This window comes from Balaenoptera acutorostrata, chromosome 3 (genome assembly GCF_949987535.1).
Source record: "Balaenoptera acutorostrata chromosome 3, mBalAcu1.1, whole genome shotgun sequence".
NCBI classification, from domain to species: Eukaryota; Metazoa; Chordata; class Mammalia; order Artiodactyla; family Balaenopteridae; genus Balaenoptera; species Balaenoptera acutorostrata.
Window position 1 is genome coordinate 34,822,452 of NC_080066.1, and position 15,460 is coordinate 34,837,911.

The 15,460-nt window shown below is 47.4% G+C and overlaps 1 protein-coding gene across 9 annotated transcripts in view; it reads left to right on the forward strand.

The window, feature by feature from the left end:
* Positions 1-15,460, forward strand: part of IL16 (interleukin 16) — a 112,215-nt gene that overhangs the window by 79,578 nt on the left and 17,177 nt on the right. For 7 of the 9 annotated variants that reach the window (XM_007194245.2, XM_028161922.2, XM_007194247.2 and 4 more), the window contains 6 exons: positions 2,840-2,913; positions 4,510-4,726; positions 7,688-7,805; positions 9,976-10,108; positions 14,077-14,164; positions 14,883-15,361. In XM_007194245.2, the coding sequence (XP_007194307.2) occupies positions 2,840-2,913; positions 4,510-4,726; positions 7,688-7,805; positions 9,976-10,108; positions 14,077-14,164; positions 14,883-15,361 (1,109 nt within the window). The remainder of the gene's footprint in view (positions 1-2,839; positions 2,914-4,509; positions 4,727-7,687; positions 7,806-9,975; positions 10,109-14,076; positions 14,165-14,882; positions 15,362-15,460) is intronic. The other 2 variants (XM_007194246.2, XM_007194249.2) reach the window with 2 other exon arrangements.

Sequence of the window (15,460 nt, forward strand, 5' to 3'; positions counted from 1 at the left end):
TTTATTTTTCTTGTCTAGTTTTAGCAACTTACAGATTAAGCTGATTTGAATATGCTTCCCACCCCTTTATTGTCATAGACACAAGTTGGCTAAAAGAGCACATCCAACTCTAAAGAAAGAAATGGAAACACCCAGCTTCTAAGAAACAAAGAAACCACTTTAAATCTAAGCGTGACATTCCCAGGAGTTGATGATGTGATAGCACAGGGAGCTGCTTACGGGGCCTAAGGCCCAGGGGCTGGGATTCGATGCCCACACAGGGGCAGGAGAGGTGGTCTTGGGCCCTGGGAATCTCTGAGAACCTGCAGAAAGCCTTCATACTAAAGAGCTGCCCTCATGAAAGGCCAGCAAGCCCAGGGAAGCAACGAGGAAACGTAATTTTGTCCTTGGCCCTTGGGTGGGGAAAAGACATCTCGCTCGAGAAAATGAAGAGCCAAACCCGTGTCAGGCAGGGTGAGTGTGCGACCTCAGCCGTCAGCCCTTGCAGCTCAGGACTCCCAAGCTGAGGAGCTAACGTTACTACCAGTCCTGAACGAGTCCTGAGAGCCAGGGTACCTGCTGGAAATAAAGGAAAAAAACAAAAGTAGCCACCTGAAGGGTGTGGGAATTCCACAGAAAAACAAGCTCCCCTTAAACATGAGTTGAAAATAAAGATTACAATTGTTCAGCCACAAAAAGGAATGAAATCCTGCCATTTGGTACAACATGGATGGACCTTGGAGGCATTATACTGAGTGAAATAAGTCAGAAGAGAAAGACAAACACCATACAATCACACTTATATATGGAATCTAAAAAAACAGAACAAAACAAAAAACCTAACTCATAGCTATAGAGAACAGATTGGTGGTTGCCAGAATTGGGGGGGGGGAGGGTGAACTGGGTGAAGGCGGTCAAAAGGTATAAATGTCCAGTTATAAAATAAATAAATCTTGGGTGACTCTAGTTAGTAATACTGTATTGTATGTTTGAAAGTTGCTAAGAGGGTAGAGCTTTTCTTTTTTTTTAATTTTGTTGAAGTGTAGTTGATTTACAGTGTTGTGCTAATTTCTGCTGTACAGAAAAGTGCCTCAGTTCTACACTTATATATTCTTTTTCATATTCTTTTCCATATCACAGGATATTGGATATAGTTCCCTGTGCTATACAGGAGGACCTTGCTGTTTATCCATCCTATATATACTAGTTTGCATCAGCTAATCCAAAGTTCCCAATCCGCTTGGACAACCACAAGTCTGTTAAAAGAGTAGCTCTTGAAAGTTCTCACCACAAGGAAAAAAATCTTGTAACCAGGTGTGGTGACTAATATAAACTAGACTTACTGTGGTGATCATTTCTCAACATATAAGATCTTTAAAAAGATAAGAGAAGGAATAGAAAAACAATAAGGAAAGAATAGAACACAATGAAAAAATAGATGGATGTGAAGAAAATAACTTTTAGAAATTAAAAAAAAGCAAAGTCATTGAAATAATAATAATAAAAAAAACCTCAGCGGATGGGTTAAACAGTAGATAAATGCAGCTGTAAGGAGAATTTGTGATCTGGAAATTATCCAGTAGGCCACACAGAACAATAGAGAAGAAAAAGATGAGCGCTAGAGAAACATGCAGAATAGGTTGAGACGGCCCAAAATAATCTAATGGGAATTCTAGAAAGAATAGAGCGAAAGAGGGAAAGCGAGAGGTGATGAGATCATGGTTAAGAATTTTCCAGAATTATCCAGAATTTTCCAGAATTATGCAAACTTCAGTATGAGGTAGCACCCTAATACATCCTAGTGAAACTTCAGACTATCAAAGACAAAAAATATATATATATTAAAAACAACCAGAGAAAAAAGATGGATTCTCTACAATGGGACCATAATTAAGTGACAGCAGATTCACCCAATAGCACGCAGGCCAGAAACCCGTGTAAAAAATAATGTTTGCATCTGAATTTCCCAGCACAGTGTTGAATACAGAGACAGTGCTCTTTGTTTATGTATTGAATAGATGGAATGAATGGGAGAAAGTGGCTTTCCATCCCCATAAAAATGGATCTCTGGATACAGAAAAAATTCTTCTCTTAGGTGTATAGGAGGAAAAAGCTCTGAGTCCTAACTCTTTTTACCATATGAACTTTGGACTTCTCTGAGCTCACTTTCCTCTTCTGTAACATGGGACCTACATTGCATTCCGGAAACATCACATCCAACCCACATTTACTGGGCACTGTGGAGGCCTCACCCAGAATTGGCCCTGGGGTTACAGCCTCTGATGTAACAAAGCCCCATCCCCAGGGAGAGACTTTCACAGTTCATCGATGACCACCGGGGTGACAAGGGCTCTGAGAGTGGTAGGTTCTGGGAGCCACGAGAGGGCAAAGTCAGCAGAGACCAAGAGATTAAGAAGTGGTAGGTGAAGAAGGTAGGAGATGTACATTTTAGTTAAGAAGCTGGCATGGAAACAAGCATGGAACTGCACAGACCACTGTGGGAAAGGCAGGTGTGTGGCATCAGGAAATGGTCCAGGGGAGCGAATGGCATGAGGGGCTGAGAGGCAGGAGGGAAAGAGATGAAGCCCAGAGGTGGGCAGGGAGCCGATTGGGCCAGGCCTTGTGTGCCTGGCTAAGGACCCTGGATCTCACCCTGGAAAGTAAGCAGTGCCAGAGAAGGCCCAGCACTGCTGCCTTGCCCACCTCCCAGGGGGAGAGCCCTGAATGAGAAGATGTTCTTTGTGATGCTTTGTACATCTCACAGAAACCTGGGCGGGGGTGGGGGCACTAGAGTTTAAGGGATAACGCCTCCTGATGGGGCAAAACTCTCCTCAGCTACAATTTCTCCCTCTCCCAACAGGTGATGAAATTCTGGAACTCAACGGGGAATCGATGGCTGGACTCACACATCAGGATGCTTTGCAGAAGTTCAAGGTGACCATTTATTATCAGTATGTGGCCAAGCTCTGGGGCCTTCAGACAAAGGAAGCAAGCTCCCAGCATCACCCTCCGTCCTTCAAACCTACAAATTCCAAACGTGGGCTCCTTTACGTGGGGCACCTTGCTGACACTGATCTAGGCACGTTGTTCAAAAAAGGCCTTACTCTGAAAATAACAGTGTAATCAGGACTGGTGTTGGGAGCTGCATCAACTATTTGTGGTTTATAGAACGGTTTTATTTTATTTTTTAATTGGAGTATAATTGCTTCACCATGTTGTGTTAGTTTCTGCTGTACAATGAAGTGAATCAGCTATACGTATACATCTATCCCCTCCCTCTTGGACCTCCCTCCCACCTCCCCCTCATCCCACCCATCTAGGTCATCACAAAGCACCGAGCTGAGCTTCCTGTGTTTTATAGCATGTTCCCACTAGCTATCTGTTTTACGCATGGTAGTGTATATATGTCAATCCTAATCTTTCAGTTTGTCCCACTTTCCCCTTCCCCACCTGTGTCCACATGTTTGTTCTCTACATCTCTATTCCTGCCCTGCAAATAGGTTCATCTGTACCATTTTTCTAGCTTCCACATATATGTGTTAATGTACAATATTTGTTTTTCTCTTTCTGACTTACTTCACTCTGTATGACAGACTCTAGGTCCATCCACATCTCTACAAATGACCCAGTTTTGTTCCTTTTTATGGCTCAGTAGTATTCCATTGTATATATGTACCACATCTTCTTTATCCATTCCTCTGTCATTGGACATTTAGGTTGTTTACATGTCCTGGCTATTCTAAATAGTGCTGCAATGAACACTGAGGTACACATGTCCTTTTGAATTATGGTTTTCTCAGGGTATAACGTTCTATGTATTTATATTACAATCTTTAAAGTTTTGAAGACAGTCACTAAAAGATATTTTTTGAGTCTCCATCTAGTTAGTTCAATTCAAGACTCTATCTCTTTGGCATATATATGTATATATTTCATATATAAGATGTCATATCCATATCCAGGCATACAAATATATGTCATGTGTATGTATACACACATTTCTGTATCTCACACACACACACCCCCACATGTGCCCACATATCTTTTTTTCTTTTTTTTTGATTTAGTAAGTTCACATTTTTTTTTTAACATCTTTATTAGAGTATAACTGCTTTACAATGGTGTGTTAGTTTCTGCTTTATAACAAAGTGAATCAGTTATACATATACATATGTCCCCACGTCTCTTCCCTCTTGCGTCTCCCTCCCTCCCACACTCCCTATCCCACCCCTCTAGGTGGTCACAAAGCACCGAGCTGATCTCCCTGTGCTATGCGGCTGCTTCCCACTAGCTATCTATTTTACGTTTGGTAGTGTATATATGTCCATGCCACTCTCTCACTTTGTCACATCTTACCCTTCCCCCTCCCCATATCCTCAAGTCCATTCTCTAGTAGGTCTCTGTCTTTATTCCCATCTGTGGCCACATTTCTTTAAAAAGTATTCTACTATCGTTATCCTCAAAGGCCCGGGTTCTTCACCTTGCCCCGAGCTGCTGCTGGAAGCCATGGCCCTCTCTCTTTCCTTTCAGCAAGCCAAAAAGGGGCTCCTCACCCTCACGGTGAGGACCCGCCTGACGGTCCCCCACTCCCTGAGCAACCACCTGTCCCCCACACTGTGCCGCTCCCTGAGCTCCAGCACCTGTGTCACCAAGGACTGCAACTCCTTCATCCTGGAAAGCCCTGAAGCGCCCGCCAGCAGCGCCAAGCCCAACTACAGGATCCTGGTGGAGGTGTCCCTGAAGAAAGGTAGGCTGGCCTCCCGGGGGCCCTGCTGTCCTCCTCCGCCCTCTGCCTGGGCCTCCCTCCACTGAGCTATCTCCCAGACTTTCTTTGGCTGGAAACAGGCCCGGGCATTGTCCTTTAACCGATTTTACGGCTGCTGTTTAGCCCCAAGGTCTAGGGCTCTGTTTGTTAACAGAAGCCCGGGACACACCATCCAAATTCAGTCAACATGTCCCAGTGCAGTGGAAAAAATAAAACAAAAGGAAGCAAACACAAATCTCACACACACACACACACACACACACACACACACACACACACTAGACCAGGAGTTGTAGCTCTACAGCTAATCTGCTAAGAGACCTTGGGCAGGTCACTTGCCCTCTCTGGGACTCTTTTTTTCTCACTCGCGCCAGAAAATTGACATCCTCTCAAGCTCAGACATTTGGGGATCGGCATCCAGTCCCTTCATCACCCGCCCCCCCAAGTGTGGATGCTGACTGCAGGGGGCTCAGCAGGCCCCCCCCCCACCGCCAGATTGCAGCTAGGCTGAGACCCGGAGAATGAAGAGGAGGCGGCTCCCGCAGAGGGACCAGCTCAGATTGTAGGGACAGAGGGAAAGCCAGTGTGGCTGCAGCGAGGTGGGCAGCGTGAGATGTGGTGTTGGAGCACCTGGCGGAGGCAAACAGACAGACCCTGTGGGACTTGGCCGCTAGATTCTCTTCTAATTGCAATTGGGAGTCCTTGAGGGATTTGTAAGCACAGGCATAATCAGCGTATGCTTTAAAAGAAACATCTCCTAGGCGTCTCTATAGAGAATGGCCTATAATGTGACAAAAACGGAGGCTTGGGAACCAGTTGCAGCCATTGGATCAGAGAGGATGGAGAACGGTAGGTGGAGAGGGGTGGGTGGCTTTGAGATCTGTTGTAGAAGGAGAATGAGGAATGAAGAGGGTAGACGGCAGGCCGCCTGAGGACTCAGACATCCCTGAGCCCCCGAGCCTGGCAGGAACACTAGGCGCAGGTCAGTACGTGCTGGCACACGCCAGCAGCTGTGTCCAGGACTCCCGGCGTGAGGTCACTGGGCAGGCGCAGGACGTGGGGAAGACACGGCTCTCGTCCTTCCCCTGTTGGGCTCCGTGGTCCCTGGCCTTGGGGTGGTGTTTCCTCTGATCACTGGCATCAGAAATACCATAGGCAGGGGTTTTGTTTGATTGCCATATGTATATGACACAGCTTCTTAATCTCTCCCCCCAGAGATTTCGCTTCCACAGTATTAGAAGAGAGGCCCAGGGATCTATAACTTTTATATAAGTAACCCAGGCAATTCTGATGCCCACAAGGCTTAAGAACTCTCACTACGGTCAGGAAACCTGATCTCGGCAAAGGGCTCTGACCTTTGTGTGTGGGCCATATCACGGCCAAAATTCTTCATCCATCAAACAGGGTTGCTAACAGTTACCCATGGCAACCCTCATGGGACGCTGGGAGGACCAGAATCAGAGGTGAAAATACTCACAGCCGTGCTTTGTAAATCACAGGTGCCAGGAGCAAACCATAAGAAGGTCTTTCTCCTACTCCCTGGCCACGTCATCTGGTCCTTCTTACTGGCTACCCCTCATTCTCCAGTCCTTTTGATGCTGGCCAGCCCCAGGCCCTCCTCTCCCACACACTCTGGGGGACCCATCCAGCCCCATGGTCCTAACACCACCACCTCCACGTTGATACTTTCAAACTTCAAACTTCCACCCTGCCTTCTCTGCTGGGTTCCAGATTCATCTACTCAACTATCTACTCCCCATGTCTACTTGGCTACTTCATAGGCATCTCAAGAGTGACGGGGGCAAAACTGCACACCTGGTCGCCATCCTCATGACTCTGGTCACCCACAGGCATCCTGTTTTGGTAAATCAAATCATCATCCACCCAGTTACTCAAGCCAAAAAGTCTCAGAGTTCTTCAAGCTAAAAAAATCTCTACAAGTTATCTCCATTTTAATTTATGAAATCCCCATATTGAATCCATCAGCAAGTCTGTCTTCAAGATGCGTTCTGTGTATATCCATCTCTCTCCAATTTCACTAGCTGTAAAGTCCAAGTCACCACTGCTGGGTGAAGAGTGGCCTCTTGACTGCTCTCCTTGTTCCCATTTTTGCTTGACCCTTCATAGCTCTTTCTTTTCCCAGCAGCCAGTCATATTTGGGAAAATAGAAATTAGACCATGTCACTTCCTGCTCATAAGTCTCCTATGGCATTCCTTCTCAGTGGAGAATAGCGTCCTTTCACTGACACACCCTTGTTGACAAGGTTCCATTTAAGCTGGCCCTTGCCTCCCTGTCCTGAATCCTCTCATACCGCTCTCCCCGTGATGGGCTACGTTCCGGCCACACGGGCCTCCTTTTTGGTCCTGCAGCATGGCCTGCTTCCTTTCACCTTGGGCCTTTGCATTAGCTGTTACCTCTTCTGGGAATGATCTGCCCTCATCACCACATCCCTGGTTCCTTCTTGTCATTCTTAACTTTAGCCTAAATGTTGCCCTCTCTAAGCCCTAAAGTGGTCATCCTTTTGTGTTCTAGTGCATTCCCTATTAATTCTCTGCATAATACTTATCACTCCCTGACATCTTCCTCCCTCCTTCCTTCTCTCCCTCCCTCCCTCCCGCCCCCTCCCTCCCTCCTTCCTTCCCTTTCTCCCTCCCTTTTCCTTTTTTCCCTTCCTTCCTCCCTCCCTCCCTCCCTCCCTCCCTCCCTTCTTTCCTTCCCTTTCCTTACTTGGCCTTAGCATCCTCATCTGCCTTGGTCACTCGTCGCTGACGTTAGAGCAGTGCCTACTCACGGTGCTCCTCCATAAGCATGGGTGGAATGAATGCATTAATGAATAGGAGACACCAACTAACCCAGGACAGGTTTGGCGCCTAATAGACTAGTGCAACGCTGGGACAGCTCAGTCACCGGTCCCCCCACCCCCATCCCGTTCTGCCTTCCAGAGGCTGGCGTTGGGCTGGGAATCGGCCTGTGCAGCGTCCCCTATTTCCAGTGCATCTCAGGCATTTTCATTCACACGCTCTCTCCGGGATCCGTGGCGCATCTGGACGGACGACTCCGGTATGTCCTGATTTCTGTTTTTGAAAAGACCCCTGATTTACAACAGAGGGAAGGAATTCCTTAGTGCATCAGGAGACTGACTGGGAGATGAGATATTTAGAATGATCCGGGGAGAGCTCAGAGCCTTTGTCCTCAAAGTGTGGTCCCTGGACCAGCGGCATTGAAATCACTTGGGAGTTCCTTAGAAATGCAGAATCCCAGGGCCCTCCCCAACCCACTGAAGCAGAACCTGCATGTTAACTAGATCCCCGGGAATTTGTATGCACGTTGCAGTGTAAGACGCATTGTCTCAGAGAATATCAGTCCGAAACAGAAAACATGAAGTTAAACATACTTTAATTCAGATGTAAATAATACAGACTGTAGAGTGACATAAATAGGAGCTTCAAGGAGGTTTACCTGTGGAGTCAGTCTGTATGGAAAAAGAAGCTTACTAAGCAAATCAGTAGTATTAACTCCATTTCTTGGTAGCATAAACAGAATATTTTCGGGCATTCCACATATATCTTTTTACGAATAACTTCTAAGAGAAGTAAAAATCTAAATTTTATTTTCAACAAGGGATCTGAGTTTGGTAATTACATTTTATTCCAGTTTAACTTGTTACAGTACTTTATACTCAGTCCAACACTCATGTGTGATATAGCTTCTCTCCTATAGCATAAGAAGATATATGCTATATATTTTTATGTATCCCAGATCGTATATCTTCATGTATATCTTCTCTGCTGGGCTTAGGTTTTGCTGAATCAGGAGAGTTTTGCCATATGTTAAAACGTTTCCCTATCATTGTAGTATTGGGGTTGGCTAAAAAGTTCGTTGGGGTTTTTCCATAAGATGTTATGGAAAATCCCGAACGAACTTTTTGGCCAAGCCAGTATATGCAAGCCCTGCTTAGGGTGGTATCTTGATGGAGCTTCTGAATTAGAGGTGGGCTTGCTGCTGTCATGGGCAGGAGGGTGACAGCTGATTTGCTGAGCTGCTGTGCTGTTACCTGGGACCGAGTGGCTCAGTCAGAGTGATGGCCTTAGTCCTGATATCTTTAGACAGAGTCTTCCCTCCTGGACCTGCAGCTGGGTAGGGACTGTTTTGGAAGCTTCCACTTTCTTTGGCATCAGGTGCTGTATGGTCTTCAGTTACCTCAGTGAAAATGTGTACTTTCTTAGCAAGAAGGAGAAGGGGAACCAACTCAGTGACAGAAATGTAGACGGAAAGGGCAGCCAACCGCAGCAGGAGGAAGTGTGAAATCAGCCACAGGAGACCTGATTTCCAATCCTGGCCCTGCTGATAACCAGCTAGGGCAGAGGAGGGCAAATGGGGGCCCACCATCTGTTGTTTTTGTTAAATAAAGTTTTATTGAAACAAAGCCATGCTCATTCATTTACATATTGTCTAAGGCTGCTATTTTTAGGCTATGACATCAGAGTTGCACCGTTGCCACAGAGATGGTATGGCCTGCAAAGCCTAAAATATTTACTATTTGGCACTTTCCAGAAAAAGTTTTTTAATCCCTAAGTGACGTCTTATTGAGGAGATAATGTCACCCTCTCTGCCTCATTTTCCCCATGTATGAAGCAAGAGGATTGGATTGTACAAAATCCTCTGTGTATCGATGCAACCTTATTTTTTCTACCTCATTTTTTCCCCCATTTCCCGCCTTACAAGAATGAACTCCATTGCCTTCCCTCTTTATTTTTTTTGCAAGAACCTTGGCTGCTCCCCCATGCAGTTATTTCTTCTTTACCTTTTAGCACATCCCATCTGCTCTTCCTGTTAACCATTCTGCATATGGGAACATTGAAGCCCCAAGAGAGGATGTGAGCAGTTAAATTGTGGTTAATTGGTTAATCCATTACATTGGTTAAACGACGCCCTCCATCTCGATCGAGCTTAAGTTAAATGGAAAGGGCAGAAAAAAGTTACAAACTTCCGTGAATGTTGCCCCCCACTCGGTATGCATTGTCTCCCACTTTGTGGTCATGCGTGAAGGGGGTGTGCGATGTGTCGCTTTGGTTGGCCCTGTACTGAGTTTCAGTCGGGAGGCGAAGGAGGTCTCCTTATTGCTGTGAGTTTGAGGTCTCATCACACAGCCCAGGCAGCACTGGGACCTCGGGGAAGCACAGGTCCTGCTGATGAGCTTGCTGATGGCTTCCTGTTGATGCCTCTGCAGGTGTGGCGATGAACTTGTGGAAATCAACGACTGCCCCGTGCACTGCATGACGCTCAATGAGGTCTACGCCATCCTGAGTCACTGTAACCCGGGTCCCGTCCCCATCATGGTTAGCCGACATCCGGACCCACAGGTGACACCCTGCTGGGCATCCTCTTCTTCCCAGGCCCACTCTCTCAGGACTCAAATGAACCAAGTGTCTGTCGTAACAAGCGTCTGCAGAGAGGTCCTCTGACAAACTCCTAGACAGAGGCGATCGGCGTTAGCTCAGGGAAGCTCTTGCAGCTGGGTAACAGGCTCTAGGGCGGAAAAATATAGACCCGGGGTTCCTGCTAGTAGATAGAAGAGATTCACTCATGCATGCATCCAGTCGGTCCCCACTATGTGATTGTCTGGACCCGGGCGCTGAGCACACAGGAAGAAGTGAGCTCGTAGCGTGCAGCCTTGCCCTCCAGAAGCTTATGTTCTCGCTAGAGAGACTGACAGAGAAATCATTGCAATACAGAGCGGTAAGTACTATGAGAATACAGGGATACAGAAGGGAAGGTGAGAGAAAGCAAGAAATATCAGAAGTTAGTTTTCTCCAGGCAAAGAATTTGCGGAAGGTCATTCCAGGCAGTGGGAACACAAAGTTAAGCTGCAGAGTCGTGAAGGGACCTGTCGTGGAAGGAGAGGGGTAGGTTCTCCGGGCTGGGATGTAGGGACTGGAGGAGAGCATCGAGAATGGAGTTTGGCGAGGCATTGGCGTTAACGTGGCAAAGGGCTTTCCACAGGACGCTAAGGTGTTTGCATTTTATTCCATGAGTGGTGAGGAGCTAGGGGACGCCTCTAGCTCTATATGTAACATGTTCAGATTTTTTTTTTACCCTTTGATTGCACGCAGAGGACGGGATGGAGTAGGTGGAACTCAGAGCTTTTCAGAGGAAGGAAACGGATGGTGAGGGCCTGAGCTAAACAGCAGATGTGGGAAGAGAATAGAGAAGATGGGGCAACAAGAGGCAGCCTGGGAAGAATCAACAAGATCTGTTGGCTGATTAGCTCTGGGGCAAGAGAGGGGGGGGAGCCTAGGAGGACTGGAGTATTTTTAGATTAGAAGACCGAGTGATGGCAACACCACCACCGAAGTAGAGAATCAGAGAAGGGAGGTGGGCTTGGAAGGGAAGAGAAAGATCTCAGTGTGGGATACAGAGAGATGGAGGTGCCTGGGGGAAGTTTAGTTAGAGATGCCCGTAGGCAATTAGATTTAGGACTGACAGTGATGGGTAAGTGAGATCCAGGTGTGAGCAAGACTCGAGAAGTGCAGCCGTGGGCGTGGGCGAGATGACTTTGGGGACCCTGGTGATGATCACCATCACTATTTATTTCATCCTTAGTGTGTACCAGCTGGGTTTGCCATAGACCTGACATATACAATTGCATTTAGTTGCTATACATCCCTCTGAAGTCGGTATGATTTTCCCCTCCAATTCCTAGATGAGGAAACTGAGGCTTAGAAAGGCAAAGGAACTTGCCCAGTGGTGGAGCTACGAAGTGGAGAAACGATGATTTAAATCCACAATAGCCTATGTTCTTAACTAGCGGGCTCCCAAACTCCCAGCAGAGATAAGACAGAGAATGGAATTATGGGCAAGACCCACATGTGCCTGTGTGGTGGGGTTCAAACCCAGCCCTGCTCAGTTATTAAGCACTGACAATAAGCACACTGGAGGAAAGCGAACTTCTCACTTAAGGTAAACAAGTAACTCGTCTAAACCTCTGGGCAGTAGAAGAGAAGGGAAAAAGAAAGGGGTCTCGATTCGTTGATCCGTGCCTCTTGCTGCCCTGGAGTACCATGGCGAGAGAGCAGCGGAGGAGGACGCAGGGTAGGGGGGCGAAGCTGTGGCCCCTGGACTTGAGGGGCTTGCATTCTGGCTGGAGGGGTGAGGCGTCCACACAGAGCGTCCACAGGAGGTGAGGGCCCCGGGCGTGAGGGGGTCAGGGGCCCAGCTGCTCAGCCAAGGGAGCCAGGTCGTGAAGGGCAGGCAGAGCTTGGAGCAGCAGAAAGGCTAAGGCACTGCAGGCAGGGGAGACCCAGGGACACACACAGGCAGCAGGATACCTCGCTCATGCCCAGCTTTGCTACTTACTTTGAGTGACCTTGGACCTTCATCTAACCTCTTAGAGGCTCTGGCTCCTCAACTCTGAAACGGGGGTGTGGTCTTTACCTTACAGGACTGCTGTTGAGGGTAAATCTCTTCTACTGAGAGTTTACCATTTGGCAGGAATTGTGCCCAGCACTTTTAATGATTTATTTAGTATTATTTTTTTGCGGGGGGGTAAAATTATCTAACATGAAGTTTACCATCTTAGCCTTTTTTTTTTTTTGGCCGCAGCACGCGGCATGTGGGATCTCCATTCCCCAACCAGAGATTGAACCCGCGCCCCCTGCAGTGAAGCGCGGAGTTTTAACCACTGGACTGCCAGGGAAGTTCCCCATCTTAGCCATTTTGAAGCGTGGAGTCCAACATGAAGCGTGGCACGAAGGACATTCACATTGTTTTGCAGCCATGACCTCCAGCCATCTCCAGGACTCTTCATCTTGCCAAACTGACTCTCTCTACCCCTTAAACAACTCTCATCCCCTCACCTCCCAGCCCCTGGAGATGACCATTTTACTTTCTGTCTCCATGATTTTACTACTCTGCATACTTCATACAAGTGATGTCATACAGTATTTGTCCTTTTGTGACTGGCTTATTTCACATAGCATAATGTCCTTTAGGCTCATCCATGTTGTGGCAGGTGTCAGCATTTCCTTCCTTTCTAAGGCTGAATAAGATTCCATTGTATGTATAGACCATATTTTGCATATCCATTCATTTGTTGATGGACACTTGGGTTGCTTCCACCTTTTGGCTATTGTGAATAATGCTGCTATGAACATAGGTGTACAAATATCTGAGTCCCTGCTTTCCATTCTTTCTGGGTATATATCCAGAAGCAGAATTGCTGGATCATATGGTAATTCTATTTTTAATTTTTTTGAGGAACTGCCATACTGTTTTCCATAGTGGCTGCACCATTTACATTCTCACCAGCAATGTACAAGCGTTTCAATTTCTCCATATCCTAGTCAACACTTTTCATTTTCTATTTTTCTGATAGGAGCCATCCTCATGGGTGTGAAGTGACATCTCATGGTGGTTTTGATTTGCATTACCTTAATGATTAGTGATGTTGAACATCTTTTCACATGCCTATTGGCCATTTGTATATCTTCTTTGGAAAATGGCTATTCAAATCCTTTGCCCATGTTTTACTTGGATTGTTGATTGTTTCTGTTTTTGAGTTGCAGGAGTCTGATTTGCAAATGTCTTCTCCCATTTCCTGAGTTGCCTTTTCACTCTGTTGATTGTGCCCTTTGTTGATTGATACACAGAATATTTGCATTTTGACATTGTCCAATTTATCTATTTGTTTCTTTTGTTGCCTGTGCTTTTGGTGTCAAACAATGTATTTCTTAAAACCCTCTGTTCTTACTGTGAAGTAGGTTCTATTGTTGTCATCATTTTACAGAAAAAAAATTGAGGTTTAGAAGGTTAAGTACCCTGTGCAAGTGTGTGCAGTTAGAAAATGGGGGCGCTGGGACTTGAACACAAGTCTCTTTGGCTCCAGGACTCATACTTTTAACTATTACTCTAAGGTGATTAATTACCTGTGACAATAAGATGGTTAGGGTGATGGTTATGACGTCTTCGTTGTTGGTAATGATGACGATGATGATGTCATGACAGCCTTAAGAATGGAATAGCTCCCAGAGGTAAACTCTGAAATGGTAACTTTGCCTAGTTTTGCAGCAAGTAGTGGAGAGAAGGTTGGAGAGTTGAGAGGGGCCGTCTTGGGAACCCTATTATTGACAGAGTTTGGACTTTACCTAGAAGATACTAGGGAACCATTGATGCCCAGGGTGTTTTTGGAAATGGAATTTGTTGGCTCTTTGTAGTGTGGGTGTGAAGGAAAGAAACTAGAATCCAGGGGCTCAGCTTGGGAGCTGGTAAAGGACTCAGATCCTGATGCAAGAGTTTCCACTGTTTGCTTGAGGAGGTGATGGATATTTTCTAGGTCTCTGAACAGCAACTCAAAGAAGCTGTGGCCCAGGCTGTGGAGAATGTCAAGTTTGGAAAGGAGAGGCATCAGTGGAGTCTGGAAGGTAAGGAAACAGTGAACTTGCATTTGCAGTATCTTTGTCTTCTTAGAAAGCTTTGAGTTTAGCCATTAACTCAGCCTCTCCAATGGATCTCCATTTTACAGATGAGGAAATGGAGTGTGGGAGCCTGGGTTCCCCCGGAAGCCGACTCTGAGATGGTGTTTGGCCTGCAGGATGTTTATTCAGAAGCATCCTGGGCTCCACACCTGTGGAAGGGGAGGGGAGTCACAGGGCTGAGCAGAGGGATGAGCTGAGCTGAGATGACACCAGACGGCTTCCGCCAACCCCTGGAGCTCAAATGGCCCATCAGACTTGTCCTGTTGGCAGAAATGGCTGGGCCTTTCTAGCCCCATCTCCATCAGGCTTTGGAGATGGGCCGCCCCTCGGGCGAGGTGGCTCTCTGTAGCCGAGGCGGTCCCTGGAGGGGCTGACAGCTACAGGCCATCTTCTATCAGCACTCGGCACAGCTAGGACATCAAGCCCTTCCTTGAAGGGCCATCTAGGGGGTGCATCTCAGTCTCCATCACATGGAGACTCAGAGAGTTTGAATGATTTGCCCAAACTAAAGTCACTGGTGCTGGGCACCAGACCCAAGACTGCCGAGCTCCAAACCAAAGTGACCTCGGAGGAGAATCGGACAGCCTGGGCAGGCAGCGTGCCACCCGCGCCTCACCTTGTGAGCAAGGCCAAGTGTGGAGGTTCCCTTGTGCTTCCAATGCAGGTGTCAAAAGGCTGGAGAGCAGCTGGCACGGGCGGCCGACCTTGGAGAAGGACCGGGAGAAGAACTCAGCTCCCCCGCATCGCAGGGCTCAGAAGGTCATGATCCGCTCCAGCAGTGACAGCAGCTACATGTCGGGGTCCCCCGGGGGCAGTCCCAGCAGTGGCGGAGAGCAGCCGCCCTCCGACTTGGAAGTCAGCACGCACAGCCCCAGCCTGCCCCTGGGGCCGGAGCCAGGGGTGCCTCCTAGGGCATCATCCAGGCCGCCCCAGGAGAGCCCGCCCCTCCCTGAGAGCCAGGGCGGCCACCCACCACTGAGACTGAAGAAATCCTTCGAGATTTTGGTGAGAAAGCCTACATCCTCCAAGCCCAAGCCTCCACCCAGAAAATACTTTAAAAGTGACAGTGACCCTCAGAAGAGTCTAGAAGAGAGAGAGGACTCCCTGCGCCCTTCTGGACACACCTTGCCCACCTGTGGCCAGGTAAGAGTGGTGTCCGATGGGTTGAGCGTTCTCCCGCGCCAAGCAGGGTTGATCGTGAGCATTCGCAGAGCGTTAGCCATGGGCGAAGGAGGATTCTCC